The sequence below is a fragment of the Myripristis murdjan genome, chromosome 14 (genome assembly GCF_902150065.1).
Source record: "Myripristis murdjan chromosome 14, fMyrMur1.1, whole genome shotgun sequence".
Lineage (NCBI taxonomy): Eukaryota > Metazoa > Chordata > Actinopteri > Holocentriformes > Holocentridae > Myripristis > Myripristis murdjan.
Genome location: NC_043993.1, coordinates 14,727,867 through 14,750,544, shown reverse-complemented (window position 1 = coordinate 14,750,544; position 22,678 = coordinate 14,727,867). Strand labels below are relative to the sequence as shown.

The following is a 22,678-nucleotide window of genomic DNA, read 5'->3' as shown; positions in this document are numbered from 1 at the left end:
GAATTTTGCCGTTAAACTCCTTGTTAGAGAACAGCAACTTGTGCAAAAAGTACTGAAACATTGAACAGTTGGACATGTGTATTCAAAAGTTTACAGAAGGTCACATTACGTTCACCTGTAAAGGTTAGAATGCATTTTAGGTTCATCCTGAAATTTCACCCGAAAGCCCAATATCCCTAACTTTTTGTGAGTAGTGTATATACAAGTACAGTACTTCAAGAAAAATTTGGTTAAAAAAGGCAAAATCACTGATGTAAAAATGCTGCAAAAATTTACAAGTACACAGAAAAGCTGCTCAGTTACAGTAACATGATGTAATTAGTTACTTGAACCTGTGAATTTCCACATAATATAGTGCAGGCACTGACTATAGACCAAATACTTTCCTAAAAATACAGAAGTTTGAAAGTAGTGTGAGACTCTATTCCCATCTTTATGAGTGAGTGTTTGTTGGGTGTATGCATGTGTGTGTGTGTGTGTGTTTGTGTGCGCATGTTTCTTTTTGCTCAGTCAGAGAAAATGGGACAGCTGTGTTCTAAATCTCCTCCAGCTGATTCAATTTGTTCGAGCCATCAACACGGCCTGTTTCTTCCCATCCAGGCAGCCATAATCACAGGCTGCAATCTGTGAGGATAAAGCCCCGCATGGATCACCCCTGCTGGGCCACCAGGATGCAGAGGGAGTGGGTGGCAGTGGGGGAAGGAAGTGACAGTGCTGCCTGAGGACGGCGGCGCAGTTGATACATTATGAAACACAATCTAACACGTGAACGCATGCTCAACTTTAAAACGCACACCCAAAAATACAAACACAAACAGCCTCAATATGCATCCTCTCCCTTCCCTATCATATGCTCATCTCTCCCTGCTGCTGCATCAACTTTTACCAAACTGCATGACAGTCTTTTGCTCTTTTTCTGTCTGTGTCTTATAAAAACAACTGCGATGGTGTCAGATTTTTCAGATCTATAGTAAAAAAAAAAGAAAAAAAAGATAGGGGTGTAGTTTGATAAGGCAACACAGCAGTTGTAAGCTTATGTCGCACCTTGGGTTTGATAATTCAGTATCTAACAAAATCACAAACACAAACACAAACGCAGAGTTTTGATAGCCTCTTCTTTCCAACATCCCGTCTCTCATTTCCCGCATGTCAGTTTTTATCTGAAGTGCATGGCAATATCCCTGTCTCTGTCTTTATCTGTCTCTCTCTCGCTCATACACACAAGTGTTTTATTAGTGTAACTTTATTGGAGGATGCCAGTTTGACAGAGCTACAGGACAGTGAGGGGAACAGTTTGATAAGGGAACCCAGAAGACTTTATTGAAGACTTTCCTGATTCAGACTTCCATTGTAAAGTAAGACGAGGGCGAGAGAAAACAAAGTGAAGCACTACGTTTTTCCCAGTTCATTTTCTCATCCTAATGAGCAATCGACTAAATGTGGCACAGATATGCTCACACTGTTAAGACTGCTGTGTCCCAGTGGTGGGTGTTTAGTTAGTTTGATGATCTGAAAGCTCAGCATACTTGTGTTTAATTACAAAAACATAGCGTAGCTTGATCACCTATTTGACTGTTGTTGCAGTCGCCGGGGGGCTTTAACTAATTTGAAACAAGAACCATTTTTTATGCTGGCAAGCCTGTTATAGAAACACCTCCGGGTGTACTTGAGATAATTCAATTAGAAGTGGAACCTTAATGACTCACAGTGGCTAATGTAAAGCACAGGCACAGTAAAATCCTAGCACACCTATCAAAAACCACTGGACATCTGGCTAGGGGATTGAAACATTTACCAGCAGCAGTGTTACAGCAAAGCTTTCTGTGGCTTTGTTACCCACTTGTTTAACAGAATGAGAATGCAGGGCTATTAATCTAACAACTTTTGTATGATATTGATTTTAGCAAAAACAAAACATATTCCTGTGAAAAACAAAGGGTTTCAGGGCATGCTGTGTCCTGTGATACAAGCCTCCATTAGATTCCCATATAAAAATTTAAGCTTATTCTGTTCATTAATGCATAGAATATGACTGGACGGCATCAAAAGCCTGATATGAATTTTAGTGTCTATGACATCAATCTATTTACTCCTGTTATTTATACAGACTTCAATTGCAGGACTATAAGGCTTGCTTTGAATAAGATCTTGCATGCTCCTTCACTTCATGTCAAAACAAACACATTCCATTCAAAATCAGCAGAAATAGCTCAGGAGAGAAGTGTTCTGTTGCAATTTTGAGTGTGACTTTTTGTGTTGTTATTTGAAGTTTGACAAATTTGATAGCTAATTCATGTTGTCATTCACACACCCCTATTAGAAATGATTTTGCCCTACCTTGATATGAAAAGATACAAGCGCTCATAAATTGTCTTTGTATCATGGCAGTTTCTAGTTAATTAAATTATAGATAAATGAAACTATTCCTCATTTTGATCATGAGCTCCTAAAGGATTCCATTTTTGAATGCCACTTAGCTGGATGCTTGCTGGAATACTTTTATTGCGGCAAAATGCATCACTTCCTCTACCTTGAAGAAAGTCATGGTGGATCCATCCCTCACCGCCCCGTATTCGATCCTGGTCTGCTTGGCCAGGTCGTCAGCTGAGTCAATGGGTGCATCCATTCGTTCCACGGTGAGGAAGGCAGCCAAGTTGGCCGTGTAGGAGGAGATGATGATTAAGGTAAAAAACCACCAGATCCCCCCAACTATACGAGTGGACAGAGCCTTAGGCATCAGCTCCGAGCCTGGGTACATAGCAACAGGGACATAAAAGCTTGAACTGCTTGACAAAAAGGAAGAAGGTTGAGATGCAGGACAGGTAGAGACATGGAAATGATGGAAAAATGAAAAATGTGCTGCGATCATCATCTAGTAGCTCTAACATTTCCTGTGGACTTTCAGCAGCAGCTATTGTTGTGCCAGCTGTGTGTGTATAGTGGATGGTGATGGTGCTGAATTCAGGAGGTTGGTCTAAGTGAGAGTGTTAGGGCCAGAATGATAATGGGTGCAGTATGTGTGTGTAGGTGCTCTGATTAAAAAACAAAATACAAATCATCTATATTCCTCCAAAGCAGAAACACCCTGCAGTCGAAATGGGGTTATCTTAATAGCTGGATTCACACCACAGCCTCAATGAGATGTTCACCTCGGCCCTCAATGATAAATTGTATACCTATTTGTATGTTTATTTTCCTCTCTCAGCACTTCCTCTCCCTCTCTCTCTCTCTCTTTCTCTCTCTCTCCTTCCCTCTCTTGTTTTATTTTGGTCTAAAACAAAAGGTGGTGTTAAGAACAAACGGGAGAGGTGTTAACAGCAAACGGAAAGTAAGTGAAACAAAGCAAAAGAAGCGCTGATATCAGATTGTTCAGCCAAAGACAAAAAAAAAAAAAAAAAAAACAAGAAGGAAAGAAACAAAAAATGGGAGAACACATTACGGTATTAACAAAATGAAGAAAATCGCAAGGTGAGCATCCTTTATCTTTTTTTCTCTCTGGGCAAAGAGAATAAGAAATGAGACAGACAGAGTATAATATCAGGATCCACATTTAAATTTTTGGTAACCTTTTTTGTGGAACAGTTTTCGTACCCATTTTTATATACTTCTCACTTACCAGGGCAAATGCTCAACTGTGTTTTTTTTTTTTTTTTAGTGTAAAAGACAGAATCTGGAGGGTTGGTTAAACTTCCACGTATCCAAGGTAGCGGTTACTGTCAGACATGGCATCCCACAGGACGCCTAAGGCCACTGTAAACTCCTCACAATACACAGGCACCAGACAGCTAGGTTATGAGTGCACACACACACACACACACACACACTCGCTGTACCGACATACTTAAATGACACTCAGACGGCTAGCTTATATACCATAAAACCTGCCTGAGCCTGTTTATGTAAAAAGGTGAAATAAGAGCTGGTAGAATGAAAGGATCTAGAAAATGAAGTGATGGAATTAAATACATAGAAGTAACAGGATGTTTAAAGTCCAAATTCGGAGGTAAAATGTAAAATGGGAATGTTGTTATACTACACAAGCATATAGGGTGTTAAAGGTTTATCATATAAAGATTTAATGGGCATTTATGATAACTGAGAGGAAAACAATAATCATTAGAGGTACAAAGCTGAGAGCAGGGTTTATTGTATCAGTGGAGTCTTTAGTGCCATACAGGGAGTTTACCAGACAGCCCTACAGGAAGGGCCTAGTGGCCTTTGCAGCCTGTGGGATGGATGACTCTTTAACTGTGACCTATATACCTTGCTGCATGAGAGCTCCAACGCCAAACCAGAAACTATTCAGTAAAGTGAAATTGTTCTGTATTAGAGTCGAAGACGGGTTGCATGGATGTGGGTTGTACCACTCGTATGGCGTAAACCTGAAGGACAAGAACAGAAAGGAAGAGAGAGGGAAAAGAGAGGAGGGGTATTTTGAATCTCAATTCTGATCAAGCAAAAACTCCATTTTCTTCTTCCTTGAAGTGTAGGGGGGGGGCCTTCAATGAAGGTCTCCAGTAGATTTCCACAGCGCAATTTAAATTTTGTCAGTTCACTTCTACACACAGAGTTACGGAAGCGTAGAGCTGCCAGACCAAGAAAATAAAAACCGAGAGGCTCAGTATCACGTAATTACGTAAAAAGTTTATTGTTATAACAATATATTTTCACGTTATAACGTGAAATTATCACGTTATTTCATGATATGATTTTTTTCACGTTATAACGTGAAAATATCACGTTATTTCATGATATGCTTTCACGTTATAACATGAAAGTATCACGTTATTTCGTGATACGACTTTTTCACGTTATAACGTGATAGGTATCACGTTATTTCGTGATACGAATTTTTCACGTTATAACGTGATAGGTATCACGTTATTTCAAGATAGGAAATTTTCACGTTATAACGTGAAAGTATCACATTATTTCGTGAAACGTGTTTTTGTTTACTGTCTGCTGGCCATCTGTAATCATGGCTGCTTTACATGATGCCATTAGATCATATTTCATGCTTGGCTTGAGACATGGGGAGATTTTACAGTTATTGGGCTCCGTGGATGACATTCATATAAGCTTGCGTACCCTGAGAAGAATTTTGAAAACAATGGGATTATACCGGAGGAAAAACGAGTCGGACCCTCTTGAGGTAGCGTCATTTCTCATTGATCAGCTGGAGGGACACGGCCGGCTGCATGGATACAAGCTCCATCACCTCAACTGCATCCAAGCTGGATATGTTGTCACCCAAAGTACAGTGAGGCATTTGTTAAAGTTTCTCACTGTACTTGCCTCACTGTACTTTGGGTGACAACATATCCAGCTTGGATGCAGTTGAGGTGATGGAGCTTGTATCCATGCAGCCGGCCGTGTCCCTCCAGCTGATCAATGAGAAATGACGCTACCTCAAGAGGGTCCGACTCGTTTTTCCTCCGGTATAATCCCATTGTTTTCAAAATTCTTCTCAGGGTACTACCACAATGAAAACCGATCTGGCAGCCAACAAAGCAGCTAAAAGTGATTTTTTTTTTTTTTTTTTTTTTTTTGGCTATTATAATACAGATATGCAAAACAGAGCGACAGTGCTTGCTCTGAGGTACATACATGCCAATTATCCAGGCCAATTTGTGATTCCTGCCACACATCACTCAAATACGTGGTGGATTTGTTACACCTCTATATGACATTGCTACTTGTTAGATGATGCCTAGAGCTGGGTCATATCTTTCAGCTCTCCTGTCCTTTTTACCCCCAAACTAGACACTACAGTGAGGTTGCCTATGGACTGGTCACTGAGCTATCACCAGGTTCATATCAGCACACCCACAATTTGTCTCATATACGTCCATCCTTCCATCTCATCTTAGATCCTCTCAATCTTGCACACAGCAGCCAGTGTTAATCCACCCTATCCTCTTACCTGGCAATAACAAAGAGCACGCAGCTGACTCCAGTGCAGGCCAGCAGCACATACATCCAGATGTCCGGAGACAGGGGATTAAGGAAGGAAAATACCCCGGGGTTGGTGCCGTTAGGTTTACGGTATAGGATGCTGATGCCTAAGGTCATGAAGGGCTTGGAGAAGTCAATGACCTTCTCCCTGACGTAGGTGATAGTCAGGGGAGCCACAGCAAGGTCTGCTATCTGAAACAGCCAAAAGACAGTCAATCAATCAATCAAATTTATTTGTCACATGTGATCATATAAGGTACCATAACAGTGAAATATAATCCTGGCAGTTAAATTGGATAGGAATATTAATAAATATTTGTTATTTATGACTGGAGGGGTGGTGAGAGCAGTCTTAAGCAGAGGCCTTTTAGGATCCTAGTGGCTTGAGGTAGAAGCTTCTCAGTGCTGGCCTGGTGTTTCCAGTACCTTCTTCTCAACACATCCGGGTGGTTAGGATCTTTAATGATTCTCCAAATGGCACTGCCCAGTACTCCAAGACCCAGACAAGTTTCAGTGAAACAAAAATGCCATATAATGGTTCCCAATAACCCGCTGGAAACCGACACAGGCATGGAAGTTGTCCAGCTCACAATCCAATGCCTGTACACTGGCCAGCAGAGTGAACAGCAGAGAAGATCTGGGGTCGCAGCTGGTGTTCAAGAGGTAAGAACCACTCACTGAGGCTTACACGAGGCTTTCACCCTGAGTTCAACCTTGTCTGATATCCCATAATGATCATCCCTCTTCCTTCTTTTAGTAATTGTCCGATTTGCTTGCCAGGAGGGCCAAACATTCTCAGGTACTGTAGCTGATGTGCAGTCTCCTCTGAAAGGTGTGTGGTGGAACCTCAATTTCACTCAGCCTAAACTGCCTTTACTGCAATAGCATAGCAATTGGGGCTGTAGTCAAGACCATCCTAGTTGAGTCAAAGTTGATTCCAAGACCAGGACAAGTTGAGTTCAAGTCTAGACCTGGACCAAAATAGGCAATTAGCAGTGTATGTGTCTTTTCAAATTGTAAAAATAATTCTTAGGGAGTTTCTTAAGGATCAGCACAGATGTAAGCTTGGTCAGTGGGAGAAAAACAGAAAATGTTTAAATAGGCAGGAAAAAGTTGAATAATCATTCAGGGACCAAGATAGGCTCAGGCCCAAATAGGCACAAGACCAAGAAAAAAATCCAAGACTTCAGAAAAGTGACCTATAGACTAGTCTCAAGGCCAAAAAAACAGACTCAAATCGTCCAACCCTGATAAACTTAAACTTTAAAATGTGCTTTTATGTGCAATGAAACCGGAAAGACAGATGGCATGAGGATGGGGTGAAAGCTGACATGTTTCTCAACTTGAATTTGAATCCTTAGTGTTGTTGCCACATACAAAGCCTGCCATACTTCTAAAACATCCAGGTATTTCCAACCTACAGTATCTTTGCATCAGAAGTTACATCTTCTTACAAATGTCTCAGTCAAAACCACCGTGATCACGAGAATGGTAGTGTTTAATTCTAGTTGAACTCACATGGTCGATCAGCTCCCGCACCATCCCGTTCCACTCTCCCTTGTCGTTCTGGGCTCCGTATTTCCCATCAGACACCAGTTTGACCTCATATGTAAAGCCCAAGATGTTGGAGAGCTCTTTCAATAGGTCCAGACAGTAGCCTTCAAACCGGTCGTTGCCAACTAGCTCCTTGTCTGACTTCTTATACATCACATATGGGTTTTCCTGTATAGCAAGAGAAAACACAGGTCAACACTTCATATATTTCAAAGCATGCAAAGCATTTCAAAGAATTTTTTTTTCTCTCTGCTTTATTTCCTTCCACACCACCTCCCTCTTTGAATCATCACTCCCTCATACAGTTTCCCTCTTATCCACTTTCGTACTCTACTTGTCCATTGTTATTTTTCTATCTGCACTCCTCACGTCCCATTATGTCCTCCCCTCCTCCCCTGCCTTGTTGTCCTCTGTGTAACCTTCTTCCCTTCCTCCTCACCAGTATTGTGGTGACAATAAGAGTCCTGTTAGCGAGAGAGTCTGTCACATTGTTATTCTTGTCGCGGTTGGACTTCTCTGTCAGGTTCAGCCCCGTGTTAGAGTTCCACACAGCAATCTGGAAAGGCAAACAGGGCTTTAAATTAGTTGAGTCACACTTCCTGCTATTATGAATGACATGAAAGACACTTGTATACCAGCATCGTGGATGCTAAGCCACACATTCTTATGCATGGGAAATAAGTAATAATAAGGTTGTTTAAATTAGCACTGACTGAGAGAAGCTACTCTGATAACTTTTGACACTGAAAATATCGAACCCAGTTTCTGGTAAATAATTATAAATTCCTAAAACTTACTAGAAAAGTAGAACCTGCTTCAATGCATAGCACAGTAATCATATTTTCTAATTCAACGAACAGCAAAATGAAAAATAACTATAAAGGTTAAAGGACCTGACAGTCTCAACTAGTTGGCTCATTTCCAACCTTCTGCTACTCGCACTGTCCTAGAACATTTCCCTTTGCTCAGCTTAGCTCTTACAATTTTGGGCAGAGTGCCTAAAACTTAATGTTATGTTTAGTGAATTTGAAAATGAAGAAGTGGTTGCTCCAAACTGAGTTGTTGATTGCATGTGTCAAAGGGAAGTTTTACAGCTATTCCAGAGCAAACAAATAGGATTCTGGTTGTGTGCGACAACATATGTGGGACTGACTTTGAGGTGTCAGACAAGAACATACTGTAGACTACTGCCTGAACAACAAAGCTGTTGTTCAAAGCGAATGAGAAGACAATATTTTATTTATGATTATTGCCTCCAATTGATATAAGCATCTGGTAGCATAATCCAACTAACAGATAAGTGATACACTGGATTACTGTGCATGAAAACAGGGAAAGATTTAAATAGTAAATAGTAAAAGTTCCTTAAGCGATTCAATTTGGCCATATATTTTTTACATCAAGATGAGAAAAAATTTAAATAGAATAAAATGAATAAAATCACACTACTAGGGACAGTGAGCATGAGGAGGGACAGGATCAAACAGGGTCAGTGGGGATGGAGGAAGAGATACTGTTTTGTCCTCTGTACTGTTACTGTGAATGAGTGTGCCCAGTTCATCTGACAGAGTCGATTAATCCAAACAGTTATCAGATTAGAACAGGCATCTGGCAGCTGTTTTTTTTTTTTTTTTTTTTTTTTACCCTTTCAAATCCTGTCATTGGTTAAGAGCAGATCAGAGGTCGGGGGAGATTGTGAAAGTGATGCAACAGACGGAGTTAAGTGCATTACCAGATTAAGGATTATTGTTAATAGTATTAAGATGTGTGATAGAGACAAGCCTTTCTGATTCTTTGTTGGAACAAAAAAAAAAAAAAGTAACAAATTAGGGTTTTGTGATCAGATACAACAAACCACTCATTCATTCTTTCATTCATTCGCTCACTATGTAAGAGGATGAGTAGCTGTGAGCACATCAGCAACACTTACCAAACAGAGCCCGACAGAGGTTACCCTCTTATTTTCAGAATTTATTTTTTTCAGAAATGAACTATTTTGTGATTAACTGTTCAAAAAAAGATAACTTGTTATTCATTCTTCATTAGCCCATATCTTCTTCCCTTCACCCAAAGTCAGTCAGATAGAAAATGTGCTTACTTATAACCCTGCTAAAAGCACTCCATATCTTCACTGAATGGGTCTATCTGCAGGGTCCACTCTATACAACAGCCCATAAATCTGTCCTATCTCTGGCCACTGCAAGATGAGCAGCACAATGAATGAATTTGGATTTAATTAACCTTATTGCACATAATTGCAAAGATAACTGGACAAAGTGAACATTTTTGAACCAAATGTTTCCGTACATAATTTTGTATTCACTGTTTACTATTACATAGGTCAGACTGCATGGTAAAACATTAAACTTGTGAAAATACATCTAATACAAAATATCAACTATATTTGTGAGATTAGCCCTCATCAATCTGAAGTTGCCCAAGCACAAAACTGATCTGACCAAGCCAAGGAAATAAGGACCTTTGCAAAAATATAGCTCATAACAACCAAGCAGCAGAAAGAGTCATCAACTTTTATAAGAAGTAAGTCATGGATTTATATATCCTTGTAAGTTTATCGTGTGTACCAGAGCCGCTCACAACAAGAAAGTGTGCTATAGGACCTGACAGGAATTCTCTCCCAAATGCTGGGAGTTAAAAGTTATCTTTGAATCCTAAGGCTCATCTCCATCCAAAACCAAATCAGACTGGAAAGCCGTTACCACTGAGCAGGAGGGATATTAAGCCAGGCCAAGAGAAGTTGAGAGGCAGAAATGTAATTTCCAGAAAGTCAACAACTTTAAAAGAAACTACTAGTAGAGATCCTTTATTTCCCAAGCTACTTTGACTGTGTTTAGTCTCATCATCATCTTCAGAGTGAATTTAACACTCCAGTGCCCAAGAACTAGCATGGCTGCAACGGTCTGATAATTCATTTATCATTACTATAAAGTCAAGCGTTTTATGTGATGCCCCTGCAATATAGTCGTATTTCCTCTAAGGGGAAGCTTCTGAGGGCTAAACATATTGAATGGAATTAAAATTACAGTATAAATCACTACTTCTACGCCTAGACAGCTGCTGCCTGCCCGCATTTCCATCTGTCTGACAACTCAGACAGACAGAGAGGGAGGACTTTACCATTCTACAATATTAACCTAACTCTTTGACAGGATAAATTCATGTAACACTCTTTTTTCGATTCTTTAAGTCATTGGTTTGGAGTGGATGAAGGCTTGACGTGGTAGTGTCAGAGCAATACCTTGATCCCAGACACAGGGAAAAAGTGATGTCGAATACGTGGCATTACTATACACAAAACCAGTGGAGGTAAACAAGGTTGACAAGGCAAAGAGCAGGGAGGTGCATGGCATATAGAGTGAGTTTCTCTTTGAGTGGGCAGGAAGGAGGAGGCAGGGAAACCACAAAGGCTCAGACCAAATAAGGCATGGGCACAAACCTTGATCCACCTCTTAGTAAGGCGACTTCCGCCCTCCACAAAACCCTTTTGAGAATGCGAATACAGAGATAAGGCACAGGGAGTAGAAACAAATATTCAGCTGTTGCAACATTATTATGATTTGTGATTGAACAAATTTAAACAAATCTGTTGATTATAGGTTCATAAAAATCTCTCTCTTTCACACACACACACACATACACACACACACACACACATATGCACACACACTCATGCCTAATAGCATGCATCAGTCAGCATGGAAGCAGCATGAGAGTGGTGTAATTGGCTGTTCCAGGCCTCTGGGCTCACCCTGGTAGTGCCATCCTCTTTGAGGCTGATGATGTCCAAATCAAAGTCTCTCCTCAGGCCATCTGTCTTATTAAGAACAATGTGCCCTGTCAGTCCATCCCACTGCGCCTGAGGAGAAGAAATGCAGAGGGAGAGAATTGGGGGAGCAGAGGAAGGGGAGATAGTGTGAAATGCTGTCTTCATTCCTTGTATCTGCGAAGCTTAATTGAAGCTGTGGAACGGGGGCTCCCAGGAGCAGAAGTGATGAGGATGGGAGAGGAAAGTCAGTGGTGATAGGCAGGCTTAAAACTCCACTGATCACATCAGGTGTTGCCTGAGAGGGGTCAAAAGGTCGCCCAGTGATCCAATCTCAATGTGCTAAGAAGATTTGTGCTGTTTTTCTGTACATATCTTAACATCCATCAAACGTGTTCTCATTATGATAGTGATAATGACTGTATTAGCATGCCTGTTGATTTTGTTTCATTTAATATTTAGTATGTTCATATATTTCATTCACACTTGAGTGTGTGTGTGTGTGTGCGTGCGTGCATGCGTGCGTGCGTGTGTGTATGTATTTGAGTGACTACATTTTTGCACATATACATAATGATGTGATTTCACATACTGTGTATACTGTTTTTCTCTCATTTGTTTTATTTCATAGATAGATAAATAGATAGATAGATAGATAGATAGATAGATAGATAGATAGATAGATAGATAGATAGATAGATAGATAGATGTTTTAATTTTTCATTGAGTTTCTTTTTCTTTTGTTTTTCCCCAAAGGTTTTTTTTTTTTTTTTTTTTCTGCTATTTCTGCTATTTTGACAGGTGCCTGTCTGAAATACAATATCTGCAAGTATGACAACTGCACACTTGCTGTCCAAATGCTGTTGGGCAATGATGTCAAGAGAGATTAGGAGAGAGAGATGTTACTGAATATAAAGTTATAACTACAATGTTATACCAAACCACCTCCAACCACATCACTTTGTTTCCCTGTTCACACAGTCATTTGCCTCTTCTACTATTTCATTTTATTGTCTTTACATGTTTATGTGAATGTTGTTCATTCTGAGAATGAACTGGCTTGTGTGTGTTACTGGAAGCCAAATATCTCTTTACAGACACTATCAAAATCTCCAGAGGCTGTTTTAAGTTTTAAGGGAAGTTTTTACATAGTTATAGATATAGCATGAGAAAGTTTTATGACTTGAAAATGATGAAAAAAAGGTCTTTTTCATAATTATTTTTTTAGCTGTTGTCTCTCTCAATTCTGGACTGCTGTAGGAGGATGATGAGCAGTTACCATGAACCACAGAACACACTATGAAAAGAATATCATGACATCTTCTTTTCTTGCAGTGGTGAAATGATGAAATTGAGTGACAAATACAAGTCAAAATAGGCTGTAAAAAAAAAAAAAAATTCCTCAGCCAGAAAGACACGAAGTGCATCTGAGATGAGTAGGCGGCAGACAGCCAAGCATGAAACCTCCACACTGAAGCCTTCTGCGAACACCTTTCTGTAGCCGTATAAATGAAATTTTTCAGTATGCTGGAATTTAAAATCCACATCATGTGGCAATCTTATAGGCTATGTATTTGCACTTATATAGTGTGACCAAGGGCCAATATCCAAAATAAAAATAAGGTGTTAAAAATGCTCACACATTTTTCAGGGTATATTGCATATGTACACCAATCCCTTGCTCTTTAAATGGAAATTTAGTTCCCTCTGTCAGCAAGAAGAAAGAGCTACTGAATACTACAATAGCCAAACCAGAGAGGGAAGACTCAGGTTATGTGGTGCACAATAATTAATTTCAGCCATTGAAATCAAAGTTGTATCCCATATTTTGTGCCATCTCTTGTCAGAAATGTTTTTTAATTGAGGTGCTGTGTTAGAAGTATTACTGCCTCTTGCACTCTCTCAGGCAATCAAAAAGGCACTTATCATATGATGAATACCACACGAGGACAGATGCTTTGAAGGATGGACGGTGGCAAACAGAAAAGAAAAATCGAAGAGGACAGAGAGGGAAAGACAAAGAATAAGAGAGAGAGAGAGAGAGAGAGAGAGGGTCAGAGAGAGTCTATGAAGAGGGAAATATGGGCGAGAGGATTGAATGATGATGTTCCCGGTCCGTGGCAGGCAACGGTTCTCAGCTGGATTTAAGACTTAAGAGATCAAAACACTCATGCATCAAAGGCCTCATTTCTGTCTTTAGGCATCCAGTCAGCCAGCCTGGCCCGGCCACATGCTTTCAGCTTATAAATACGTAAATATAGTATATTTGTATGGCGCAAGGAAAGAGGTAAACTGGCTGTCAAATAGGATTTAAAAAGTAACACATCTCTGCTGTCATGTGAAAACCTCGTGAATCTAGTTTTAGTGATTTCATACTTTAACTTCACTTGAAGTTTCACACATTTCTTTGAGAGCTGAGACAATTTCACAATTTGTTGTTATGCACCATTGGAGAAAGTCGAAATGCATGGTGGTAAAACTAAAACAAGCTTATTTGCCTAAGTTGCCTAAAAGTCGGTATTTTCGAACACCCAAATACTGGTGATGTAACAGGGATTTTGGTCTCTACAACCTTTAACTGATACTGACCTCTTTGAAAAGGTTCATGAAGCGTGGCCCAAAGCGCCAGGGTTTGTGGCGGTGACACTGCAGAGAGCTGACGGTCATCTGAGTGGCCCGCTGGGACGCGACAGCAACCATGAACACTGCGTCATACATCAAGGCTGCGTCTGTCTGTAGAGGAGACAGTGAGCGCAATGTGAGTATTTCTTTTTTCTTTCTTTTCTTTCCCCAGCACAGAGCATCCATGATGGACTGATAAACTGCAAAGCCGATTGAAGTGCAACGATAATCAACAAACTACTCTCTACCCTGTTTAAATAACCAAATTAATAAGCTGTGATAGTGTGTCCTGAAGATACCAGGTGTGATAAGATAAGATGCGACTATAATGTTCCCTGCAGGGAAATTGGGTCATTGTAGCAGCAAACAATAGGTTATAGATAACAGTAAGATAAATATATTTAAGGAACACAGATTTAATGTCTTTGTAATACAAATACAGCTTCAAGTTGCTTGAAAAATGTATAAGTTTACAGATGTTTGCAGATGTACAAATTCCAGCACGAGAGCATTCATGCGTGGTGTGCAAATGGGTATTATTAACACTCACATTAACATTAACATGATTAAATTCATAAAGCAGATGTATGGGTGTAGATTTTTAGTACAGTGTGATTAAAATAACAGTTCAGGGCTTACAGTCATGATTCCATCCATCAGGCCACTTTCTTGTTTGGGACCCTGCAGTCTCTCCATGGCCCACTTGTCCATAGTGGAGGCCACCCATGGGTCATCTATATTCAGCAGTCTGAAGCCTGTCATGTTCACCCCGCTGTAGCGGTACGGCTCCAAGTCCAAGGCAAACAAATCCTGGAAGGGGAGGAGGGATATGGAGATGAGGGGCGGGTGGGGAAGAGCTCCGGTTCAAGGTGTCTCATTTTCAGATGCCACTCAGGACTTTAGTTAGACTGCCTTTCGGCTGGAGTTACAAAGCCAGTTGCTGGCTGGACAAGTGCACAGAAACACTGCGAGCTTTGCTTGACTGTGGCATTTTGGAACTCACCAAAGTTGTGAAAAAGAAATGGTAGTACTCAGTCATCATTCCCATTGATGAAAGCTGCAAAATGAAAAGAAAGCAAGAAAAAAAAAAAAATCACATCAAATACTGCTTAGCCAGATTACTCATTCTAAATGACAATATTTCTAAAGAGCTACAGCTCCAGTATCACAGACCCAATAATAAAGCCATATGGTTGGTCTTTTTGCATGATGAATCATAACTTTTAATATAAAAATGTGAAAAGTGATGAAAAGTGATGAAAACTAATTTCTTGCCTGGATTAATCCCCCAGAGTTCATTCATATAAAATTCAAAACCTTGGGTATCATCAAATACTTCCTAAGGTTTCATCAAACACATATGATACACACACACACACACACACACACACACACACACACACACACACACTTATGTATGTATGTATGTATGTATGAATGTATGTGTATGTATGTATATATATATATATAGAGAGAGAGAGAGAGAGAGAGAGAGAGAGAGAGAGAGAGAGAGAGAGAGAGAGATCCAGATCTATAGATATGGATCTCTATAGATAGATAGATAGATAGATCATTGTTATTATTGTTATTGAGAACAAGAAGAAGTAGAAGACAAAGAAGAAGAAGAAGAAGAAGAAGAAGAAGAAGAAGAAGAAGAAGAAGAAGAAGAAGAAGAAGAAGAATGATATGAAATCAAACTTCCACAATGCCTCCTATTCGATTGGCATGTCAGATGAAAGCACAAGCTTCTCTATGACTGAACACAAAGGATTAATAAAGTAATATCCTTTTCTATTGCCTCAATTTCACAGCCACAAATAAAATGAGCACATACAGGAAAAAAAAAAGATTAAAGGAAATTTGAATAGCTTTGTTTACTTAAAATATATTAGCCAATACAGATTATGAATGAAGAATGAAGGGAAGGATTAAAATGTATTTGCACAAATCAGTTTGTGAAGAGAGTGAATGGAGTAAACAGTGAGATGCTGTTCAGATGATGCAGTGAATAATCAGTGAATAATTTTATGATTTTAACAGATTTCATCTGTCCAGTCCTGTCCTGTATTTTCTAAATATGCAAGGTGAATTGTTTTTGCCTCAAATAGCAACAAATCCATGCAGAAGAATAGTGTGTGAATAATTTACAATTATGACAAAGAGGAAAAGGAGCCAAAAACATCAGTGTTTTTCACTTTAAAGTAAAGCAAAGTCAGTGGAAGGGTTATTTTAGTCAAGGTTAGGTAATTCCCTGAAGGCTTTTTCCTATCATGCTGTGCAATGGCTATTAATCAAATTTTAGTAGAGAGCTTAGAAAACAAGGCAAAGTCAGACACACAAATGGGATATGATATTCATAAACATGCTTTTTTATCGGCGCATAAAAAACAATAAATTAATTATCATAGTGTTTTCATGAAGTTAGAAATAGTCTTTTTAATGTACATAAGCACTGTTTCTGGTTTAAGGTCGGCTGCTATGTTACTTTGTCATTCAATTCATTTCAATTAAATTTTATTTGTATAGCATCAAAACATAACAAAAGTTATCTCAAGGAGCTTTACAGAAACCCCACAGACACTGGCCAAATCCATGGACCAAAATCTCCCCTAAGAGCAAGCACAGGGTGACAGTGGTGAGGAAAAAAACCCTTTTAGTCTGTCTCGACTGGAAGGGTTGAGAGAAGGACAGAGAGAGAGAGAGAGAGAGAGAGAGAGAGAGAAAGAGAGAGGGGGAGAGAGAGACGGAGGGAGGAGCGAGGAGCAGATTGCAGAACATAGAACAATGCAAGTTCAACATAGGTCTCTATAGTAATACTAGTGGTGATAATAGCAGTAACAACAATACTAATAGCAGTTGCAACAGCAGTAATAATCATAATAATGCTAATAGCAATAATAATACCAATTATGATTAAAATAATCATAATAGTAAGACCAATGACAACAAGAATAGTAATAATGATAATTATAGGTCTGATTGTAGTGGGACTGAGTAATATTAATGATTGGAGTAGTAATAATATGACCAATGATGACAAAAATACTGTAGAAACAGGTACTACAGTTTTACTACAGTGGCTCAGACAGGACAAACCATCTTGGCATCTTCAACAACAATTTGCAGGCATGGATGTGGGGAAACGTGATAAATCATATCATCACAACTAACAATAAAGTTCTTATGTTTTGTGTAAGTTATAACGTTTTGCAGTCTAAATAAATTAATAAAAAGCCAAATAAATAACCTTGTCACTTGTTGATGGTGTCTCAGATGACAATGCCATTATTTACTATAGTTGAGAAAGGTACACTTGATGGATGTGTTTGGAAAGGGGAGATGTGGGGGGATACTGCTGTTTTGTTGCATTCTGCTTTGTAACCATAAGATGCCGCTAAATCTTATGCACTGTTCCTTTAAAAGGGATACTGTATCATTTCACATCTACAGGCATGAGTAGCTCATCTTGCACTAACTTGTAGCACTGTATGCAGTATGCAGCAGGTGTTGTCTTGTATTAGCACATTTATAATATTGTTTTGGGAAAAAAAAACACGTTCTGTCCCTAAAATGACACACAGATTTCCAAAAATGTGAGGAATAAAGGAACAACAAAGCACAACCGTTCAGACCTGCTTCAGGAGCTCAGCAGCCATTCGGTAGGAGCAGTCAAAGATGACAAAGAACTCCTTGTCTTTCTTCAGCTCTTTGAGCAGCGGGCGGGCATCCTGGTTCCCCGGGGTCAGCTGGCGGATCTTGATCTTCAGGTTGAACTTTGCTGGGGCCTTGATCAGCTCCTGCATCCGCATCAGCCCTGGAGATGACAAATGTAACATTTCATTGATGCTCGACCGGACGTACATTTTTCACTTGCCCCCCTCTCCACAGGGAGGTCAGAGGTCATAGTCAGCTGGAGAGCAGGTGGTGAGGATTCAGAGTTTTGCTTATGGACACTTGAGCAGGTGAGATGCTCCCCAACATGGGGTTTTAAACCAGGATCCTAAGACTGAATGATGGGTTCCTTACTCACTACACTAGTATGCACATCCAATTTGGCAAACAGGAAGAACACAGACATAATGTCAGTTAAAAAAAAAAAAAAAGAAAGAAAAGAAAAGAAAAAGAAAAAGAAAAGAAAGAAAAAGACAGTCTGCAAACTGTCAAAAGGGCAAAACTAGAACTCATCCTGATGATGACCCTGAGAGGATTGAAATGCTGATGCTTTGCAAATTAGACTTTTTTTAGGAGCAATTTTGACAGTGTGCATACTCTAGCTTTTTTTTTTTTTTTTTCTCCCTATACACTTTGTCACCCTGCTGCCCCATCCATGGCACTGCATGCAGGGCTGATTTCTTATTTTCTTCTTACCTACCTCCCACTTTCTTCTGATTTCATTTAATCATACCATCACACTATCAAAAGCAAATAAACACACACTTACTGTAGGCTGTAGGCTACACACTCCAACACACACAACTCTTCCCAATCCTGCGCATCTGTGTGTGTAATTGTGTGCAAATGCGCATGTGTGTGTGTCTATGTGTGTGTGTGTGTGTGTGTGTGTGTGTGTGTGTGCGTGTGTGCGTGTGTGTGTGTGTCTCTGTGTGTGTGTGTGTGTGCATGACATTTTGGGAAAACAAATTTCTAATGGAAAATAAAATGGTAAAAAAAAAAAAAAAAAAATCAATAAAGCCTGACATTTCAACACTGGCATCTCATCTGCTCTAGGTCATGGGCAGGAGCTCCTTACTCGACCCTGCTAGATTTCACATCAGTGTTGCTGTTTGTTTGGGTTATTCATTCATTTATTTATTTATTTCACAGTGTGCAGTCAGAGGGTTAATATGTTGCACTTCTGCCCGATCACATATTGGGTTCACTGGCCAGCACAAAGAATGTGAATGTGGCAGTCAGTGGAATTGTGTTTTGCAAGTAATGGAAACCATGGCATATGAATATAATATGAACAGGAGAACAGAGACTTTTGACCTATTAATGCCTTAATTTTCTCACTTGAACTCCATTACATGTTACAGGGGATGTGCTGTAGTGTACTGTGTCTGGTAAACAAGGTAAACAGCGGCCAGTATGAATACAAAGATAGATAGATAGACAGACAGACAGACATCCATAGTGGAATCTGAAAGTTCCACTATGGAACTTCAAAGACTTCAAAGGTTTATAGAATAACAAGGGACTTTCTTGGGGTGGATTATGGCTATTTTTCTTCAAACCGTAACAATGTCTAGGGGCCAGAAAATGCATGGTCTACATACTGATTAGAGTTTGATTGTATTCCAGTCTCATTTGTTCGTCTGAGGGAGTCAGAGCTGTACATTCTGTTGTTGTTGATGCTGTGTGTGTGGGCGTATGCGGGTGTGTATGTGTGTTAAAGGGTTTTGAGGTATTTTTGTCCCTGTTGTTTTTCAGCGAGATATTTAATTTTCTCTTTTTCTCGCAAATCCATGGTCAGTCCCATGTGTTAAATATCTCCTTATCTCTTTCTACTGTATTTATCACTCTAGTATTACACACACACTCACACTTACACTTGCATATACATCACAGGTTTAACCCACACAACAATTAACATGTTCATCAACAGACAAGTTTTACTAATTCACTCTGTGACGGAGGTCAAATTGACAAAAATAGCAAACCTACCAGTGCTGTCCTCGTACACCACAGTAAGTTTTTTCCACTTGAAGAAGGTGACTACGTCGAGTATGGCCCTGGCAATGGCGGTGTACTCTGGGTACAGGTTGATGAAGAAGGTGTCCTTGTTGTCCACTGAGGGGTGTTTCCAGCGGGTCTGGATGTGTGGCACCTCCAGAGCGTTACAGATGGACTGGACGGCGCTGACCGAGGAGCTGTGAGACGGGCCGAACACGGCAACCACCCCGAGAGCAAGCTGGTCACACACTGGTGGACAATAACACAAAGTCAACAGACCATCTTTACAGCAGGCATTTTGAAATAGCAGGGTAATCACAGGTGTTACCAATGACATTAATTATAGTGAGCCTGAATGAACAGTACCAAAGATGCTCTATTCAAAAGATGACACATTACAAGCTGCACCAATGGTGTAAAACAATATACACTTCCTGTTTCCTAAGTGGGCATGGGTGTGGAACACAAAGCTTGGGTATTTTTGATGGACTGATGGACTATTGCTTGTCCATGTCAACACAGTGCACCACTAGATACAGTACAAATTTAATGTTTGCGCCTTATCTTGCTGTACATTTTTATCTGCTAGCTTAGTATCTGATATCAACCCAGAACAAGTTCTATCAGTAATAATATTCTCTAATAATTCACATTGTCGCATTTAAGTCCCTTTCAGTTTACACTGCTCAAAAAAATAAAAGGAACATATAATCATCAGAGAGTAACAAGTCAATCCAAGTCAATCAAACTCCTGTTATTTCAAGCTGCCCACTTAGGAAGCATTACTGATTGTGAATCAATTTCTCCTGCTGTTGTGCAAATTGGACAGACAACAGGTGGAAAGGAGAGGTAATTAGCAAGACAACCCCTATAAAGGAATGGTTTTGTAGGTGGTGGCCACAGACCATTCTCCTCTCTGCATCCTTTCTGATTGATCCTCAGCTGGTTTTTCATTTTTCCAGTGCCCTCGCCACTAGTGGTATCATGAGGCGGTATCTACAGCCCACAGAAGTTGCTCAGGTAGTGCACCTACTCCAGGATGGTACATCCTTACGCACAGTGGCAAGAGGGTTTGCTGTGTCCCCCAGCACAGTGTCAAGAGCATGGAGGAGATACCAGGAGACAGGCCAGTACACCAGGAGAGGTGGAGGGGGCTGTAGGTGGGCAACAACCCAGCAGCACAACCGCTATCTGCTTCTTGGTGCTAGGAGGAACAGGAGGAGCACTGGCAGAGCCCTCCAAAATGACCTCCAGCAGGCCACTGGTGTGCATGTTTCTGCCCAAACTGTCAGAAACAAACTCCATGAAGGTGGCATGAGGGCCTGATGTCCTCTAGTGGGACCTGTGCTCACACCCCAGCACCGTGCAGCCTGATTGGCATTTGCCACAGAACACCATAATTGGCAGATTTGCCACTGGCACTCTGTTCTCTTCACAGATGAGAGCAGGTTCACACTGAGCACATGTGACAGACGTGACAGAGTCTGGTGACGCTGGGGAGAACGTTATGCTGCCTGCCACATCCTCCAGTATGACCGGTTTAGTGGTGGGTCAGTGATGGTCTGGGGAGGCATATCCTTGGAGGGCCGCACAGACCTCCACGTACTAGCCAGAGGTACCCTGACTGCTGTTAGGTACCGGGATGAGATCCTCAGACCCATTGTCAGACCATATGCTGGTACAGTGGGCCCTGGGTTTCTTGTGGTGCATGACAATGCCCGGCCTCATGTGGCTGGAGTGTGTCAGCAGTTCCTGTATGATAGCATTGATGCTATTAACTGGCCCGCCTGTTCCCCAGACCTGAATCAAATCGAGCCCCTCTGGGACATCATGTATCAAAGCATCCACTGCCGCCACATCGCACCACAGACTGTCCCGGAGCTGACTGATGCCCTGATCCAGGTCTGGGAGGAGATCCCCCATCCGTCGTCTCATCTGTCATCTCATCAGGAGCATACCCAGACGTTGTAGGGAATGCATACAGGCACGTGGAGGCCATGCACACTGCTGAGCCACATTATGAGTGGTCTAGGGTAAATTCACACAAGTTGGATCAGCCTGTGATCTGATTTTTCCACTTTGATTTTGGGTATGGTTCTGAATCCAGTCCTCAATGAGTTAATGATTTTGTTTTCCATCGATTAATTTTACATTAGTTTGTTCTCAACAAATTACACTATGTAATTAATAAAGATTTTCAACTGGAATATTTCATTCATTGTGATCTGGGATGTGTGATTTAAGTGTTCCCTTTATTTTTTTTGAGAAGTGTATTTTTATCCAGTTGCAACGTGACCTTGGCAGCACTGAAACCAGAGGCAGTTAGAGTGTGTTGCTGAGACAGAGACAGGTCTTGAACAAAGTTAATTTTCTCCTGATGTGTTTGTCTGAAAAATGCCATTTTGGTGTCAATATGTCTGGAGGACATGTGGCTTCTGAAAAGTGGGTCAGATATTTACTACATGGAGTGAAAGAATCGGTTATATTCTGCACTGACGTTCACTTCTGCCATTGGAGTACATTGACTGAGGGCGGCATCAGTAACACCTTTACCTGCTATTTACCTGCTATTCATGACTGTTTTGAAAAAAGTGTATTAGTTGGTAGGCCTTTACCATCTCTTGATGTGCAAAACACATACTCTCACTTTATTTCTAAACCGTACCTAATATCCAATTGCACACCACTGTCGTTTCCAGTAAAAGGAGTACATAGACAATAAATTTGTATGTTATATTTTGTGTTGATCTTACCTCCACAGAACTGCAAGACTTGGCTGAATGTCATTAAAACCAGCTATCAAAACTGCTGAGCGATGATTTAAGTGAGGACCATTTAGATTCAACTGTCAAATGTGTGAAAGAAGCTCAGTGAATAAGCCTGAATCTATATTAGGGCTGTCACGATATTAGATTTTCTCTACACGATCATCGTGGCCAACTTGAATTCACGTCAACAACATTATTATAATGAAGTTCAGGCAAATGAATTTCACTCAAAATATCAGTTCAGGAATTCAGGAAGGTGGAGAGAAAATTTGTAACCATGTCAACTATGTGCAGTCTGTGTGTGTGTGTGTGTGTGTGTGTG

At 40.4% G+C, this 22,678-nt stretch overlaps 1 protein-coding gene across 3 annotated transcripts in view; it reads right to left on the bottom strand.

Moving 5' to 3' along the window:
- Positions 1-22,678, bottom strand: part of grik1a (glutamate receptor, ionotropic, kainate 1a) — a 44,128-nt gene that overhangs the window by 10,114 nt on the left and 11,336 nt on the right. For all 3 annotated transcript variants that reach the window (XM_030068250.1, XM_030068251.1, XM_030068252.1), the window contains exons 3-14: positions 19,580-19,837; positions 17,548-17,729; positions 14,919-14,972; positions 14,555-14,725; positions 13,883-14,026; positions 11,279-11,386; positions 10,967-11,011; positions 7,949-8,065; positions 7,474-7,677; positions 5,924-6,147; positions 4,264-4,382; positions 2,531-2,748 (exon numbers count right to left, since the gene is read on the bottom strand). In XM_030068250.1, coding sequence (XP_029924110.1) covers positions 2,531-2,748; positions 4,264-4,382; positions 5,924-6,147; positions 7,474-7,677; positions 7,949-8,065; positions 10,967-11,011; positions 11,279-11,386; positions 13,883-14,026; positions 14,555-14,725; positions 14,919-14,972; positions 17,548-17,729; positions 19,580-19,837 — 1,844 coding nt within the window. The remainder of the gene's footprint in view (positions 1-2,530; positions 2,749-4,263; positions 4,383-5,923; positions 6,148-7,473; positions 7,678-7,948; positions 8,066-10,966; positions 11,012-11,278; positions 11,387-13,882; positions 14,027-14,554; positions 14,726-14,918; positions 14,973-17,547; positions 17,730-19,579; positions 19,838-22,678) is intronic.